This window comes from Pteropus alecto, unplaced genomic scaffold (assembly GCF_000325575.1).
Source record: "Pteropus alecto unplaced genomic scaffold, ASM32557v1 scaffold156, whole genome shotgun sequence".
NCBI lineage: Eukaryota > Metazoa > Chordata > Mammalia > Chiroptera > Pteropodidae > Pteropus > Pteropus alecto.
This window is the reverse complement of record NW_006437746.1, coordinates 126178-143892: the sequence shown is the minus strand read 5'-3', so window position 1 is coordinate 143892 and position 17715 is coordinate 126178. Positions and strand designations below refer to the sequence as shown.

General features: G+C 42.2%; 1 protein-coding gene across 1 annotated transcript in view; it reads right to left on the bottom strand.

The window, feature by feature from the left end:
* Nucleotides 1-2865: 2865 nt before the first annotated feature.
* The window catches only part of MOBP (myelin-associated oligodendrocyte basic protein), a 27576-nt gene continuing 12726 nt past the window's right edge, over nt 2866-17715 (bottom strand). The window contains exons 3-4 of the mRNA XM_006914810.3: nt 11302-11511; nt 2866-2947 (exon numbers count right to left, since the gene is read on the bottom strand). Coding sequence (XP_006914872.1) covers nt 2908-2947; nt 11302-11507 — 246 coding nt within the window. The 5' untranslated portion in view covers nt 11508-11511 and the 3' untranslated portion in view covers nt 2866-2907. The remainder of the gene's footprint in view (nt 2948-11301; nt 11512-17715) is intronic.

Below are 17715 nucleotides of genomic sequence, written 5' to 3'. Positions count from 1 at the left end.
TCTACACTCTCCTTTCCTCCTTCCCTTTCTTTTCAATGAAAAGGGACCTCTGATCCATGCCTGATCCTCTCCTCTATGCCAATGGATTCCCCTTCCCACATCCTCAGTTCTTGACTCCATCGGTTCTCTCCTCCTCCTTCTTCATGTACCCACTCTGCTGCCTTCTTCCCTGCACCATTCACCAAGTTCATGTGTTTCCTCAGTTCATGGAAAAACACCAGGTCTTGTTCTACCCTCTGCTTCACTTCATGATCAAGCTTAGCTGAGGGGTTGCATCTACCTTGACGAATTCTTGTTCCTTACTTCCCAATTGCACCATACAGAGGGTGCCCTACAAGGTCACCGACAGTTCCTCACTACTAAATACAATAGATACCTTTGACTCCTCGAAAGTATCTAAACTTTTGAAAAATTATTCCTATTAAAAAAACAACAAACAAACATCCATTCAGTCAACAAGTATTTATTGAGTTCTTACTAGTGCTGGGAACTGAGGATGTAACAGTAAACAGGTGTTGTCAATCCTGGAATTTACATTAAAGGGGGAAAGGGAGCTAAGCAATAAACAAGTGAAAAAAATGAGCAGGGTAATTCCAGAGAGAGATAAGTACTATGAAAACAAACTAGAGTGATTGGCTAGAGAGTAACTATGGAAACCACTCTGAGTTTCTAAAGGAAATGGCTCTGAGATGATATTTGAGCTGAAGTCACCAGTGCAAAAATCTTAGGCCAGAGCATCATAGGAAGAATGAACAACAACAGAACCCCAAGATGGGCACGGACACTGAGTAGATATGACAAGTTCTTATTGACATGTACAAAACAAGAAAACAGAAAGAAGACAAGAACATTTGATCTTGCTGGGAAGGGAAAGGATGGCTGAGTCACAAGCTGAGTGAACCAAGCCTGGAAGAACAATGAGCCTTGTACCCTTATGGTCTGGCCCTGGTTCCACATTTCCTCCATGGGCCTCCTAAGTAGGAAACTGTTGGAGGTGGTGGGAAAAAGTAGGAGAAGTGTCTATTGCCTGCATTCTTCACCCTTATATTCCAACTTTAGGAGCCGATAAACAAATCAGCCAAGCTTGGGCTTAAAACAAGCTGAGATGGCTTCTGGAATGGACCCCATTGGAGCCTGAAGAGAGATGGATCTGCTCCAACCCCTCTCCTTTCATCCCCCAACTCCAAGCCGAGTCGGGAAAGTGGCTCAAGAGGGGGTCCTATAAGGCCACTGCTGGGCATACCATGGAACCCTAAGCCAAAAGCAGGCCCAGGAAGGGAGAGTAATAAAGTGCAATCTTCTCTTGTGATCAACTTCAGTGGTCAAGGTCCTCAGGGGGAATGAAACCTACATAGAATTGGAGGGGCTCTGGGAGAAAAAATGAGAGCCCAAAGATACTCTCCCAAAGCCAAGTAAGTGTGTAAACACACACACACACACACACACACACACACACGCGCCGATGAGCTGTGGGCAAACTATCTGCAGCTTGTGTAAGTGTGTAAGGGGTGTGGTGGAACCAGGGTGGAGTGAGGAATTAGTCCCTGTGGCCCTGACTAAGAGCCTATACTCAAGATCAAAGTCTTTCCCAAGAGCCTGGGGCTACAGACAGTGGGAGTAAAACACAGAGGAGAGATGAGAAGTCAACCCCCAACCCTGCTCCAGGTTCAGACCCTGAAATACCTTTGAATAGCCTCCTGCACAGGGAGGGAAATCTTGGACTGCTTAATCTCCCCTAACTCTCCCTTCTCCCCACTTAATTCTCCTCTCCCCAAGGCCAAGCTCCTGTTCTATTTTTCCTGATCCCACTACCGTATCAGACAGAAATAGCAAGACCAGGATTCAGCCCTCCCCAGGAATTTGGGTACTGTGGCCTGGAAACAGAAACTCTCTGAGCATCCCTTCTGGTTTTATGAAAGTGCCCTGGGGCCATCTGCCCCTGTAGGGAAGTGGAGAGGTGGGAGGGCAGTATCACCTGTCTGATGGAGGGCCCATCCCCAGGAGAGACATGGGAGTAGGGCATCATGAGTGAGGCCAATTACCTGCCCAAAGCTACATAATTTACAAAGCAATGAATTCTGGAGTGAAGACCATCTAGATGGGTTGGACAAGCTCAAAAGCTGTGCCTTAGACTGTTTGCTCTCACCCAGGCTGGGACCAGGAGGCCACATTCACGAATCCCTGTGTGAGGTTGGAAATAGGCCCTGGGGAGTGAGTGGGAGGGAGCTGCTTCCTCAGGCCTTTTCTCTCAGCTTCTGACAGGGCGCATTGTCTGCATCTCAGCTGTGGAGTTAGACAATTCAGGCCCTCCCTGAGGATTTCTTTGCATCTCTGGATTATACGCTAGACAAATATCTTACTCAAAAAAGAATTTGGATCTTCCCTAGAACCAGCTGTGCCTCTGACTGTGGGCTAGCACAAGAACTGATTTGGGAGGCCAGACAGAAACCAAATGGCACAGAGGGAAAATGGATCCCAGATAGAGGACTCATGACAAAGAAGAAGGTCAAGGATCTAAACAGAATCAAGGATTGACAACAGGATGCCAAGGGCCAGGAAAGAATAGAGGTTGGAGGACAGCACATGGGCTGGCACTTGAGCCATTTCGATCCCAAGACCCTGGTGGTCTGTGCACATCCTGGGGCAGGGGGCAAGAACTGCAGGTGAGACCGAAAGAGCCAGGCACTGAGTTTTGGCACCCAAGGAGCGCTGCTGGGACCCCCTGCCTGGAGCATAACACAGAGGTGCCCCTCTCACCTCCAGGCAGGCTGCCCGGCTTGAGCATGGGCAGTTGCCGTATCAGCAGGCGCCATTTTCGAAGCCGGATAACTTGCCCAAGGGCACGTGGGTCAGGAAGTCTTGAGTCCAGGAGCTGAGGCCATCCATTCACTTGAAAATCCTCTTTGGTCACTTCTTCTTTGGGGTCGTCTTGGTCTTCCTTTTCAATCTGATTTACAAAGAGAAACAAAAAAAGCATAACACTGGTAAGTGATATACTCTCGCTCCATGATCGATTAATATAATTGTAAATTTGTAGACTAGTTTTGAGGTTATTATTCTTCTGAGAAATCCATCCTTAAAATTCCTCTTTTTAATTTCTCAATGCTGGTAAACTCTGGCCAAAATAATATAATATTTTTTTCTGGCCTCAGCTTAGGAAAGATATCCTTTTAAAGTCCTTCTATTTTTATGTACAATAATTATTGATTTTCTACTTAATTGCAATAGTTTCGGAACACAGAAAAACACAAAGGAAATCAATGTACCACCTCGCTCCTAGAAAAAAATAATTTTATTGCCTGTAAATGTAAAGACATGAATGTACACACATATACATAGAGGGTATATGCACTCGCATTATGAAATTATGACCATATTGACATGTTTCTATTTCAATGGAGAACAGACTGTGTTCAGGAAGGAAATAACACCCAGGAAAGAGATTATGAATATGTGGCCCCAGACAAGCATTGCTTACAAGCTTATTCTCCAACTGAGAGATTATATTACATTAACTGTGATTTATTTTATACAACAGAACTTTATGTGACCACCTTCAAAATGAGGCTATGTCAGGTAGTTTCAGAACATCATCGAAGTTCTTAATTTAAAAACACACAAGAAAAAAGAAGAACACAAAGATTCATGCATTAAGAATGTGTCATAATTTTACGTTAAACACTTAACTTTTCCTATAATTGGGAGACTTTAAAAATTAGAAATAAAATTCAGGTATTAACAATAGCATTTTCCAAAACCCAAAATTATATATCAAGCTAACAGTGCTGGTGTCCTCCAGGCAGGATTGAAGATACTAGGAAAAATGAATGAAATAATTTATTGAAATTTGCAAAGTAAATTGTAGCTTGGAAGTTTAGAACACATCCCTTAAAAATTGGGAGGAAATATTTACATTTTTTGAATTGTCTCTATGACTTGCTGACATGGGACAGTCTTTCATATTAGAACTCCACGTAGATCTTGCTGAATATATAACTCTGGAAGCTGATGGTAGCATAGAAGCCCACAGATCCTGGGCATCACCCTGTTCAGGTACCACTGCAATCAGCTATTGTAGCACCTTAGATAATATGAGCATCTAATTATCTAATTGGCACTTCACTGGCAATGGCAGCCCCGTTGATGGCAGTGGGGATGGGTAAATTGTACAGCAACAGCCCTGGATTTGCATTTTAGCAAGTGGAAGCAACTGAGTTGGGGAGGATCTGCTAGTAGTTAGGACTGAATGACACAATGTATCCATGAAGTAACAGTTCTAATAACATCCACTTACCTAGTACTATAAGATAATAAACTAAGCACCTTATAACGATCAATAATGATGTAGATAATATCCTTACTTTATAGATGGAAAAAAAATGTGGTTTTGAGAGAGAATAAGTAACTTGGACCCGCTGCTCACTCAAGCCTGATACAGACTCCTTGCCCTTCCCACTGTGCCAGACTAGGAGTATTTATAGGTCTCACTCAATCAATAACATCAGCCGAGCCCTGAGTCAGGCCCTGGGGATATGAGTGTAAGATGGAGTCCTTGCTTCTGACTCGAGCACATTTCAGCAAGGGAGATGGACCCCATGGTGTCTAAAATGTAGCAGTGGAGGCACCAGTCGAGCCCAGGGAGGTGGTGGCCATCTGCTCAGCAAGAAATATGAAGGCCCTAAGTCAAAGAGCTATGCCAAAGCTCCTAACCACTGACAATAATGATGATTCTGCAGACACAGGAGACAGCTTCTCTGCCTACAACATACTCACTGACCAGCTCAAAATAGGAATATAACAAGTTACTGTGATGCAAAAATTAGGCCCTGTATAAAAAGTCCTGATCATCTTGTAGCACAGCTTTGAAGGGTGAAAATGATAAAGACTGCCCACAGAGCAGAGCAGAAGAATCAAACTGCTCAAGCCCACGTAAGGCTGGGAAAGGAACTGCCGCATGCACACATACGGGCAAACATCAAATGACTGCTCCTCCAGGTGCTAGTTCCTGCCAAGAAGGGCTTGGACCTAAATGTAGATTGGAAATGAATCCAACAGGTAAATCTAATCCATAGATTTAATCATAGATGTACCTATCTCTCTTAAGCATCAAAGTGACATCAGTACCAGGTGATCCTGGGCACTCCCCATTATAATAATTCTAGTAGTGATTAGAACCTCTTTGATTCTTTAAATCCAAATCACATTCATACCCATTCACTAGTTTAATGATAGAGCATGTCAATCAAAGAACTATGAGGAAAGAGGAACCATATCTTGAAATGAGAATTTGAAGAAAGAACAGATATAAACCTACAACCCAACCCAAGTACCTTGTCTAGTTGGGCTCAAGCCTTTGGACTTTAACCCTTTCGAGTGATCCAGAAAGCCAATTTGTCAAGGACTTAATCTTGTTAAAATATTTCTCTGAGAAGCAAATGTTCTAAGTGCAATAGCAATTTAAATCATATGCAAAAACTAAGCATACAGATTGAAAAGTAAAAATAAAATCATCTCTATTCACAGACAATATGATTGTTAATGTAGAAAATCCCATAGTCTACCAATGATAAAATGTAGAATACGTATGTTTAACAAGATCACGTCATACATGATTAATATACAAAAATCAATTGTTGTTATATACTAGCAACATGTAAACTGAAAACTGTACTATTTTTAGTAACACCCAAAAGTCTAGAATACTTAGTTATAATGCAAACAAATTATGTGCAAGATCTATATACTGAAAACCACAGAAAAGACCTAAATGAATGGAGAGATATACCATGTCAAAGGATTCAGTAGTGTTACAGTTCTCCCCAAATTGATCTATAAACTCAACAAAATCCCATTCAAAATCCTTCCAGGATGTAGTGTAAAAGTTGGCACACTAACACTAAAATTTATATGGAAAAATAGAGGAACTAGAACAGCCAAAAATAATTTCAAAAATAAAGAACAATATTGGAGCATTCACACCAATTGATTTTAATACTCACTATAAAGCTGCAGTAATTAAGCATTGTATTGGCAAAAGTAAAAATATATAAGTTAAAGATGGGCAAAGATATATAAATTTAAAATGGGCAAATGAATAAAAAGTCCAGAAATAAACTCACATGTTATGGTCAACAGATTTTTAACAAAATTGCAAAAGTAATTCAATGGAGAATCTTTTCAACAAATGGTGCTAGAACAATTGAAAATGCATGTGCAAAAGATACTGAACCTCGATTCATACCTCACGCCACTTAGAAAAAAATAACTCAAAATGTGTAATAATGTATATTTAAAACCTAAAATTTTTTAAATTTCTAGATGAAAACATAAGGAGAAAATCTTTATAACCTTAGGTTTAGCAAAGAATTCTTGTATACAGTACAAAAAGCATAACCTATAAAAAAAAACTGGTAAATTGGACTTTGTCAAAATTTGAAACTTTGGTTCAACACAAGACACTATTAAGAAAATAAGAAAGCAAGCCACAATATTTGCAAAACATATATTTGATAAAAGACTTTACCCAGATATAGTTTTAAAACTCTCAAAACACAATAATCAGGAAATAACTCACTTTTTAAAATGGGCAAAAGATTGAGCACACATTTCACCAATAAATGTCTTTGATGGGTGACATACAAGTTCATTATAAGATTCTCAACATCATTAATCATTAGGAAAATGCAAAATTAAAACTACATAGGTGTGATATATTATTACACACCTATTAGGATGAATAAAATTGTAAAAGCTACCAATGCCAAGTGCTGACAAGAATACAGAGCATCCCACGTTGCTAGTCTGAGTACAAAATGATTCAACCACTTTGGAAAACCATGTAGCATTTTCTTACACGTTTAAACATAAACCTGTCGTAAGTCTCAGCAATACCACTCCTAGTTATTTACTCAAGAGAAAAGAAAACTTATGCTCACATGAATGTCTATAGCAGCTTTATGCATAATCACCCCAAACTGGAAACAACCTAAATATCCTTCAACTGGCGACTGGAAAACTGTGATAGGTACATCCATACTACTCAGCAATAAAAATGAAAGAACTACTGATTCATGCAACAACATGGTTCAATCTCAAATACATTATGCTACACATCAATGGTTTTCAAGGGTTTGGGGGTTGACTGAAACAGAGAAGTATGAGAGGAATTATGGGAGAGTGATGAAAATATTGCATATCTTGATTAAGGTGGTGGTTGTGGGTACGGAACTATTTGCTGAAAATGTTGAATTTTACTGCATGCAAATTATATCTTAATAAACGTGGGGGGGGCGGGGCTCAGAAAAAAGACTGAAAGCACTACTTTACCCAATCAGCACAAAGAAAGAATGTCCATGGTTTTCTGGAAGGAGAAAATGCAGAGTGGACCTCTTGGCATCAGGAAGGACAAAAGGGAGATAAGTCATGTCAAGGAAAATGTCCCGGGCAAGTCTGAGTCCACGTGCCTGAAAAGCAGGCAGGCTACCTCCACCTAACATCCTGAACCTTCGCATCCCGCCCCGATACCTAGATCTGTCAGTGCACATTCTCCAACTTCTTATAGTAATTGCTTATGGTCAGCACACTTCTGAAGTAAACTCTAGCTTGTCGACTATGTAAGTGTTAATATTGCATTATTGTTTGGCAGTCCTGATCATTCCAATCAAACCCAAAACAGTATACAAATATGAATTTTCTTCTACAGTTACAAGAGAAAGTAGAGTGTCATTCAGTTGGTGTATTTATCCTAAACCCTAGAAGCAATGTAGTCATTCCTAGCCCAGGACAGTGGATGGTCAATAAAACACCAAAACTGGCTTGCTTTGGTTTGAGACTGAGTATTCTCTGCCTCCTAAAGACTATATACTGTGAAGAACCTGAAGCCACTTAGAACCTCTAACAATCAATTATCTTTCCCCAGCTTTGATTTTATCATCTGCTGAAGTGAGACAAGGGAATGGAGAAGAGGGACCGGGCAGGTGAGACCACAGGATGTGGGCTGAGGGTGGAAGCAGCCGAGCTCAGGGGTTGTTCCTGGAGGGAATAGCAGCATCATGGAGGGATGGGATGGGCCACTCGTAAATTCCATCTGAGCTGCTGGACTGGGGCATGCATCATTTCCCTGGACTGCCCAGAGCCTCGTACAGTGCCGTGCACATGGACTTGATAAACTGCCTTGCAAATAGATGCGGAAATAAATTGGTCCTCCAGGCCTCTGGTGTGCAGGCCGCGATTCGGTACAAGACATGCTGTGAACGAATGAGTCAAATATGTGTGACTGGCCCCAAATCAGCTGCTCACAGTCACAGTGGTCTTCAGAAAACTGCAGATCCCCAGCTCTCAAAAGTGGAGCACTGAGGAGCCAAAAGCAGCACAGCCCAGGAAACTCGCGTTAACCCTAAAGGCAAGGATGACCTGCGAAATCCTAAAATCGTGGAGAAGTAAGAGCAGAATAAATGAAGAAGGATGCCGGGGTTTCCCCACATTAAATATGAGGATGCCACCGTGTCCCCTCAGGAAGCAGGGGCTCATAAATTGGATCCTAAGATTTAAGTATTCTCTGGATTTTGAGAAGATCCATTCAAGGGGATTACTAAGGACTCAAAAGGTCTTTGTCAAAATCGTTTGACCTCTACAGGTCAGACCTCGGGAAGGCACCATTTCAGAAAAGAAGGCTGCTTCAAAAACCTTTTTTGACCCTTTCTTCAAGTGCAATTTAATAGCTCTGCTTAAGAGTGATTTTTCCCCCCATTAACCTTCCCCTCACCCCTCTGATTTAGGAGATTCAACCAGTATCAATAGAGGAAAGAGAAAACATGGTAGAGAGATGGCTCCAATGCATTTACCTTGGGACTTCTGGGAATCTGAAAAGGAAAAAGGAGTGTCTTAGGAAGGGCTCAGATGGTGCATCGTGACATCGTGAGACATGAAGAACGGAGCCCATCAGGTCCCTGGGTTCCAGGGAAGGGACAATGATCGAGGAGGCAATGACAGCCTGTAGAGGTACCTCCTCTGAGAGCCACTGAGAACACTTAACTGAGGGAGTCAAAATATGCCAAGACTAGGATATCTTTTAAATTTAGGTGAAAAAAAAACAGCAAGGCTGGGTCCAGACAAATCTGTGGCTCAGATGAAGTTTGCTATCATTGTCTTCCATCTCTTTTCCATGTTCTGCTTGAACTCCATCCATCAAATAGCCATCACACAACTCACTGTAGATGATGGCTTGAAGCCACCAACATAGATGGCATGTCTCTTATATAATTAATTTCCTCTGCACATTTCCTAACCACTTCCATATAGGAGGCCTTAAATCAATGACTAGGTACCTGGCATACAATGTCCTACTACAGTTTTAGTAACTGATAGCCTGTTACTTCCTTCACGAATTAACTTCACCTGACTTGCACTCTTTAATGCTTTCACCTTTAGAAACATAAATATATTACCTTCCACATTTCTTTAGTACACGTCACAGATAATGTGGGTCACTGATTTATGGATGATGTGTAGGTCAGTGTTTCTCAAAGTGTGGTCTGTGTACCACCTGTGTCACTATGCTGGTGGAGGGAGGATTGCTTGTTGAAAATGCAGATCCCCAGACCTCACTGGTCTGCCAAGGAATTAGAGTCTCTGGGGGCATCTTTAATGTGCTCCCCAGTTGATTCTTCTGCATCCTATATCTGTAAACATCATGTGAGGTGCACACACAGAACCGTGCTGTGCAGGTGTTGGTTATCAGAGCAGATACGAGACTCTCAAATACAACTGACATCATCCACTATTAACTTATAAAACAGTTTCATTTCCAAATATTAAAAGTACTAAAAAGTTGCCCTGCCATGCATGTGGGCGTGTGGGCAGGGAGTACATGGGAAATCTCTGTACCTTCTGCTCAATTTTGCTGTGAGCCTAGAACTGCTCTAAAAAAAAAAAAGCTAATCTGCCTCACATGGAGCAGATGAATATGTGTCTCTCTGACTCACCTTCTCTTCCTGCATGGATCCCTCTCCTTTAGGCTCTACTCATCCCAGCCTAACCTCCTCTGAGAAGCAGAGCCCTGCTCCAGGCTCTCGTATCCCAGTGTACACACCGATTGTGACACTGTTAGGGCATTTATACCCTACACTGCTGCAAGTTATTCTCTTGTTTGGTCCTGGTGAATCTTAAAACAACCCGATTTGTTCACTGCTATATTCCTTCCCCGGGCATGGTGTATGGAACTCTATCGTTATGCAATCAGGTTTGTTGGATGACTGAATGAGTGAATGAATGAATGAGATTAAGGGCAGATAAAGTGTGTTGGGAGGATAGACAGACAAAATAGCTAAACCACTCCTTTTACACATACACAGATATTCCTTCAAGTGACCGTTTCTCCTTTCTCTGAGACACAGGAATTAAGGGCCTCATCTATTCAATCTGTTACTATGGTTGATACTCAGAATTGATAAATTAATCGCTTCCAGTCCTAGTAGACAAAGGAAACAATGGATAATGCCATCTGAAGTATTGGACCAATGGCATCTATGAGGAAAACAGAAGCCACACTAAGTATTTCAGAGGGAATTTAATGCGGGGAATTGACACAGATTTGGTAAGGCGGGGAGAAGCCCACTGAGATAACCCAGATGTTAGTAAACACAGGAAGCAGCTACTAACCTTAGGGCCTGGGAAACAAAAGGGAAGAGATGGTGTTACCAGAACCTAGAAGCTTTGGTGGGGGACCCCCCACGGCTGGTGCCTGGCCCTCTTTGGGGGCTGCTGCGCGGCTGCTGCTTGGGCTTCTGAGGGGGGCGCTGCTTGGCTGGTGGTCGGACCTCTGGGCGGGGGCGTGGCTGACGTTCAGACCTCGGAGGGGACCGTGGCTCAGACCTCGGAGGGGACCGTGGCTCAGACCTCGGAGGGGACCGTGGCTTGGCTGGTGCTCTGACCACCGCGGGGGGTGCAGCTGGCTGGCGCTTGGGTCTCTGAGGGGACGTTGCACGGCGGCTGGTGCGGAGAGGGCCAAAAGAAGCTGGAGGCTGGAGCCATGGCTCTCCTCTGCTGCTTAAGGGATGCTGACAGGAGCTGGAAACAGGAAGGCAGGCCCTGCTCCCCCACCCCCACCTTCTAATCTCTCCCTGGTACCTTCCGATGGCAGAACCTAACAGGGAGCCGACTGTCAGGGGCTTGGGGAAGAGCAGCTTGCAGAGGCCAGGCCCCAGCATCACAGAGTAGAGTAGGAGGGGGCGGGGCTTGGAGCGGAAAGACGACGGGCCCACACCTGGCCCGGGTGCTCAGTGGGCGGTGCCGACCACTTACCTGGTCTTCTGGCAGGCACAGCAGATCCAGTCCTCCTCTTTTTTCTGGTAGAAGCAGCCACTCTTACAGATGCTGTATTTCCGGTCCACAATCTCACGCTTGGAGTTGAGGAAGGTGAATGGCGGGCAGCAATGTATGCTGAAGTGCTCGGAAAACTTCTGGTTCTTGGAGAGTCTGGGGCCCTCCTTACTCGTTTTCTGACTCATCTCGCTGGAAAGCATCCATGCAGGGAGAGGTGGGGAGACATAAAATGGCATTTCAGGCGAGGGAGCTTTCTCCTAAAGGAACCCACTCCCCGCACTCGGATTGTCCACATCAGTATTCAGGGTTGTCCTAAATAACAGACGCCTGGAATATCAATTTCTTGCTCAACTATATGGAAAAGAATTAAGGGTTTATCAATTTTCCTGTGCTTTTTAATGTTTTCTGGAAATGGACTCTTTTCCCCCTTATGTTTAATGATCCATTTGGGATAGAAAAAATATTACAAAAGCAAACATTATTAAAGCGCCTAGTATGTGATGGTTGCTTTATACACTTTACCTCATTTTTATGACATGGCATTATTACCAACAAACTAAAGGTGAGAGAAGCTGGGGAACATGACCAAGTCCATAAAGGCAGTTCGAAGCAGACAGGGGAACCGAATCCATGTCTGTGTGACTCCAATATCCTATGCCCTTCCACGAGATTCAGCTCTACCTGTGCCCCTGCATTCAGGCCTCCTCTCCCAGAAGCAGGAGGCCAGGCGCTGGGCCCAGACTGGACTTTGGGGATCTGGAGATGGGCCCAGGGATGGGATAAGGCTTCACAGCTGCATAGGTCTATGTCCTAGGGTGAAAAAGACTGAAAGTCGGGGAAACAGCTCCCGGAAGGAGGAAAGGGAGAGAATGGAGTTTAGAGACGTCATGCAGGATGGCAACCAGGACCTCCCTGTCAGAGCAAGAAGGTTCACAGTGGGGAAACTAGGATGTTCACTTGGAGAGGGCCCTGAAGCGTGCGTGACCCACAGGTGCTTCATCCGTCCCTCCTACACCAGTCCTTTGTAGTTTTAAAATCTACATTCACTATTGAATACTAGAAAACTTGATGATGAAAATAATAAAAATTCCTAAATTCTTATCCCATAGTTAATATTTCATTTGTGAAATACTTGAACATTTCTTGAGAATATTTACATGTAAATATATACTTAATAAAAAGAGGACCGTACCACATATACTGTTCAAATTTTTATATTTAGAAAATCATTCATTTTTTAAAGTTTTATAAATATATACAAAATGTTATTTATAGTATTCTCTTACAGTTTTTAAAATCTGTATAAAAGTATAGTTACGGCCCTCTTTATAATTTATATATTTATATCTTCTCTCATATTTCTTGATTAATCTTGCCAGAAGTTAACTACTTTATTGTTCTTCTCAAAAAAAAAGCTCTTGTTTTTTTTTGCTTGTCTTTGTTCTTTTTTCTAACTCGTTAATTTCTATATGCATTCATTATTATTTATTTTCTTCGATTTTCTTTAAGTTTATGTTCTTGTTCTTTTTCTCTATTCTTGAGTCCAACACTTCTCACATATGCATGGGATTGTGACTTTTCCATTAAGGACAAATTTAGCTGCATATCACAAATATTAACATAATTCATTTTCACTTCATTTTAAATGTGGATGAGTTCCTCTCTGAGTCATCAATTATTTTTTTCAAATCTGTTGTAAAATTTCAAGGTGTATGGAGTTATTGTTTTACATGGACTTGTAATTCTACTTAGAAAGTGGCCTGTATGATCATGACTCTGATATTTGTTGAGATTTGCTTTGTGGACTGCTACATAGTCAATATTTTTGCATGTTCCACATGTGCTTGAAAATGTGCATTTTTAGAAACAATTTGGAGTTACTTAGTGAAGATAAAAAAGTGCACAGACTGCTGTCTAGCAATTTCTTCTCGGGCACAGCAGCCACCTCGGATCATGGCTCAACCTTGCAGGTGAAGTCTCGTAGTTGAGTGCAAAGCCTGGAGGAGCCTGAATCCTTGATGGCTGCAGAGCCGCTGCTCTAAGCCCTGACTCTTGAACACTGAACACCTTTTACCTGAGACTCAGTCCAACTTCCGCCTTGTTTAAACCACTATTATTTTCAGTTGCAAGTGCTCAAATACAATTGCAAATTAATAGACTCAGTTTCCTCATCTAAAACGGGGTTTCTTAATCATTTGGGGATAACGAATGATTAAGAAACAAAATGCCACAAATTAAGCAGTTTATAAACAACAGAAATTTGTCTTTCACAATCCTGGAGGCTGGAAAGTCCAAGATCGAGGCACAAGCAGATTCAGTTCCTGGTTCATAGGCCGGTAGAATGAGCGAGGGAGCTCTCTGGGATCTCTTTTTATGGGGGTACTAATTACATCCATAAGATCTCTGTCTTCATGACCCAATCACCTCCCAAAGGTCTTACCTCCTAATACCTTCATCGTATTGGATTAGATTTCGACAGATGAATTTTGGAAGGAAACAAACATCCAGTTCGTAACAGAGGGTAATTACAAATAATAATAACAATACTTAACACAGAGGGCCTTTGATAGTATTAAATAAAATGAAATAAGCATAGAGTCTAGCACTGTACCTAAAATAACTTGCTTAATACGTTCCATTTCTCTTTCACTAAGAATTCATTCAAATGACCTAATTCCACTGAATTCTTCAGACATACTCTTTATGTATCACATCTATCTCTGATGACATTTAATTCAAGGATTGGTTACATCTTTAGTGGCTCAAAACAAATCATTATAAACACTACATGGTGTTTTCACAAAAGATACTACCTAATTACAGAGCAAAGATGCTTATGAACTGTCTGGCAGGATGAAGAAAAAAAATAACTGAATTTGAAACTATATCATATAATCTTAAACCTTGTCCAATAGGGCTCCTTCCCCCTGCTAACTTCTCCTCCAACAATTACACAGCAAATGCCTCCACTGCCTTGGGGCTCAGCCCAAAGCCAAGTCACTTCTTTGGGAGACTTTCCAGAGCCTTCCCTTCCCCTGGGGAGAAATGGTTACTCCTCCTTCTTTCTCGTCCTGACTTTGTTCGCTGTACCTAATTTTACGAGAGCATCTGGAATCTTAGGTGTTATCCTTACTGTTTCATTGTTTCCTTAAATTTTTTGTCCCAGGAGCCTTGTACAATGCCTGATTCAGAACAGGTAGGTGTTCAATAGATGCTTGATTAAAATGAAAGAATGAACAAAGGGTGTCTCTTACAACAGCTGCAGAGGCCCTCAGCCTATCCCTGCCTGTCCTCAGATGCTCTCTAGCAGTCCCATGTCACTTGAGGGACCTCTGCTTTGGCTCAGACCATAGTGTCTGTTCAAATGACAAAGGCAACACAGGAAAGGACCTTTCTAACTGACCTCGAAAGTTAAAAATTTTCTGAAAGATTTTGTGAACCCACTACATCTTTTCCCAATTCATACAAACTAGCAAGTTTCAATCAACACACGCACATTTAATTATGCATTCTAGAGATGGTGCTAGCATCTCTACACAACCACCTGTGTCATGGGTATCTTTAAACAGAGCTTCACTCATCCCTAAGGAGACTGCAGAATCCTGAACACAAAATAGGTTTTCTTCCTTCCACCTGTCCTTCTTTCTTTTCTACCACTTTTTCTTAAAATAAAGTTGGGATGTGGGCTAATTATTTAATAGAAGTGGCATGTGGTCCTTAGTCTTGGGCACTCCTCTGAAAAGGAAATACAGTGCAAATAGTAAGATGATATATTGCAGCCCATGTCCTCCTTCACATCTACACAGGACCACAGGCGGTCACACATGGAAATGGGTACAGGCTCTGCAAAGCGAAGGGTGGATGCAGGTCAGTGTTTGGGAAAAAGAACTGTTCTTCGGTTCTTGTAAATCAGGTCTTTCAGAACCGTGAACAAGAGCCTATCCTTGTCATATATAAGGAACTCAACATGGGAGAGATAGGAGGGAAAACTTGACCCTGAGTATACAGGACCCGAACCATATGTGAGAATAATATTCTGGCTTCAGCTATCAAAACTCCAAAGAAAGGCCCCAGGATCAGTCCCAAGACCTCTTAATACATTGTATGGTTTAAGAAATAGGATGTCTGATATATACTTGGGGGAAAAAATCAAGTTAACAAACAAAACAAGAAATTTCAGACTTATTCAAACTCATTTCAGTTGTACCAAAAAACAAAACAAAACAAAAAAACCCAACTTTTATATTTTTTCGTAATTGTGTAATTGGTGCAATATTACAGGCCGATCCCATGCTGAATATTGGCTGGGGAAAACAGGGAAAAGGAGAGAGAAATCGAACCTCTAAGTTTATATTGCCTTGATCACTTCCGGCATAAACTCTCTTTCTAATTAGGAGTCAGTTAAAGTTCCATTCCCTAACGGGACTATTCTTTCTCTCCTTCAATTGCTTCTCAAGGCAGACAGGAGTGTGGGGAAGCTGAGAGTCCTCGTGGCAGTGAGGGAAGGGGTGGCCGGTCCAGGTGATGACCTCCCTCCCACACATGCCGTGCACTAAGTAGGGGGAATCAAGAACCCTACCTTGGGACCACTGGCCCAGGCAGCTCCTCATCCAAAATTGTGTACTCACTCATGGGCCACATTAGATGTGGCTGAGGGCGGGCCTCCACCAGGCGCTTGCAGCCTGTCTCCACTACTGCTGTGGAAGTGTGTCAGTGGGACCCACCACTCCTCTCACGCACACACACAATTTCAAACCTATCTGGATGTTTCTACCACACCTAGCACATCTCCGCCATGGTTTTGAGTTTTCATCTGGAGAACTTGGGTGTCTCTCCCTTTCCAGCTTGAATGTGCCCTGTAGGGTGGAGAATCCCCCCATAAATTCACCACGTGGAGAAGGCTTGAGCGAAGGAGGACATGTTCTTCCTAGGCCTTTTCTTTCCTTTTCCCAATTCCTTCTTATCCGTGGCGATAATTTCTCATTAAAACCTGCACTGCCACCCTCCCTGCCTTCAAATGATTAGGAATAATTATAAAGAGGTGGAAGTAACTGGAAATTGCAATTTTCATACATTGGTTTCGAGAACAAGATGAACTGTCTAGCCTTGAAAACAGTGTATTATTTCAAAGCATGAAGAATTAACTTCAAGTGCTTAAATTATTTATAAATTTTGAATGAATTTCTGCCAGACTTTGCCTCCATTTCAGAATGTAATATTTACTTTCTGAAAATCAAAGCCCTTGAGAGCCTTATAGTTTAACCTTTCAATCTATGAGAGGACGCGGAAATAAAATACAATTTCAGTAATAATGTAAGAATATGGGTGAAAATAGTAAATGGAATTTTACTTTCTGGTAGGGATGGAGGGGCGGGGGCAGGGAGAGTGGTAGGAAAATCTCAAACTTAATTTTCACATATTCCCCAGAGTCAGGGGATGGTCTTTCAAGAAACTGCCAGAACAGAGAAAATGAACCATTCATAATTCTATATATTTCTTAAAGTCAGACTAGCTTATTAAAGGAGAGAAGATAGGCAAGGGAATCCTTACATTTTTGTAAGAATACAGTGTAAGCAGTAGAGTTTTTATTTTTATTTACTTAATATTCTTATAATTGATGGATCATGGAAATATTAAGTAGCCATTTGAAGACCAACTGAACATTAGGCAGCCATTTTAAAAGGTGCTTTTGATGAAGTTGTACTCACATAAGAAAGTAAAGGCAGCAAAAAGCTAGATTAGCTATTGTATGGCACCAATTCCAGGTAGCCAGCCACCCCAGCTGAAGCCAGCTGAATGGCAGAGAGGCAGACCACATCAAGAGGGCTCATGATTCTCATAGGTCCCCTCAGACACCTCCAGAAGTAGCACCCTCAGCAGAGATCTGGGACAGGAGCCAGGGTGGCCACAGCAAGAGAGAGCCACACGCTCAGACCCTGCCTTGAGTACATGAGATGCTGGTACTCTGGAGACTTGGAGCCATCTTAGGGCTAAATTTCAGTCTGGCGAGGGCCCTAGGAACTGTCAGTGGGAGCTATTGAGACAGTTAGGGACCACAATGGCCCCCACTGACAGAGGAGGCCAGGTAACATCAGGCTATCTGTGTAAAAATTATACACTGGAAAATACTGAAGGTAATTACAGCCAAATACAATAGTAACATTTAGCCATTAATTCAAATGCTTATTGAGTGTGTACTACATGCCAACAGTGAACAAGACAAAGACGGTGTCTGTGGAGCTTAGGGCACAGTGAAGGGGACTTTAACAGATCACCTCAAGAACAATGTAGTCAATGTCTAATCGAAATGTGATTAGGCATCTGGGTGTCAAGAGAGACTATAACAGTGAGATAGATTTAGGTTGAGGGGCTAGAGAAGGATTCCTGAAGAAG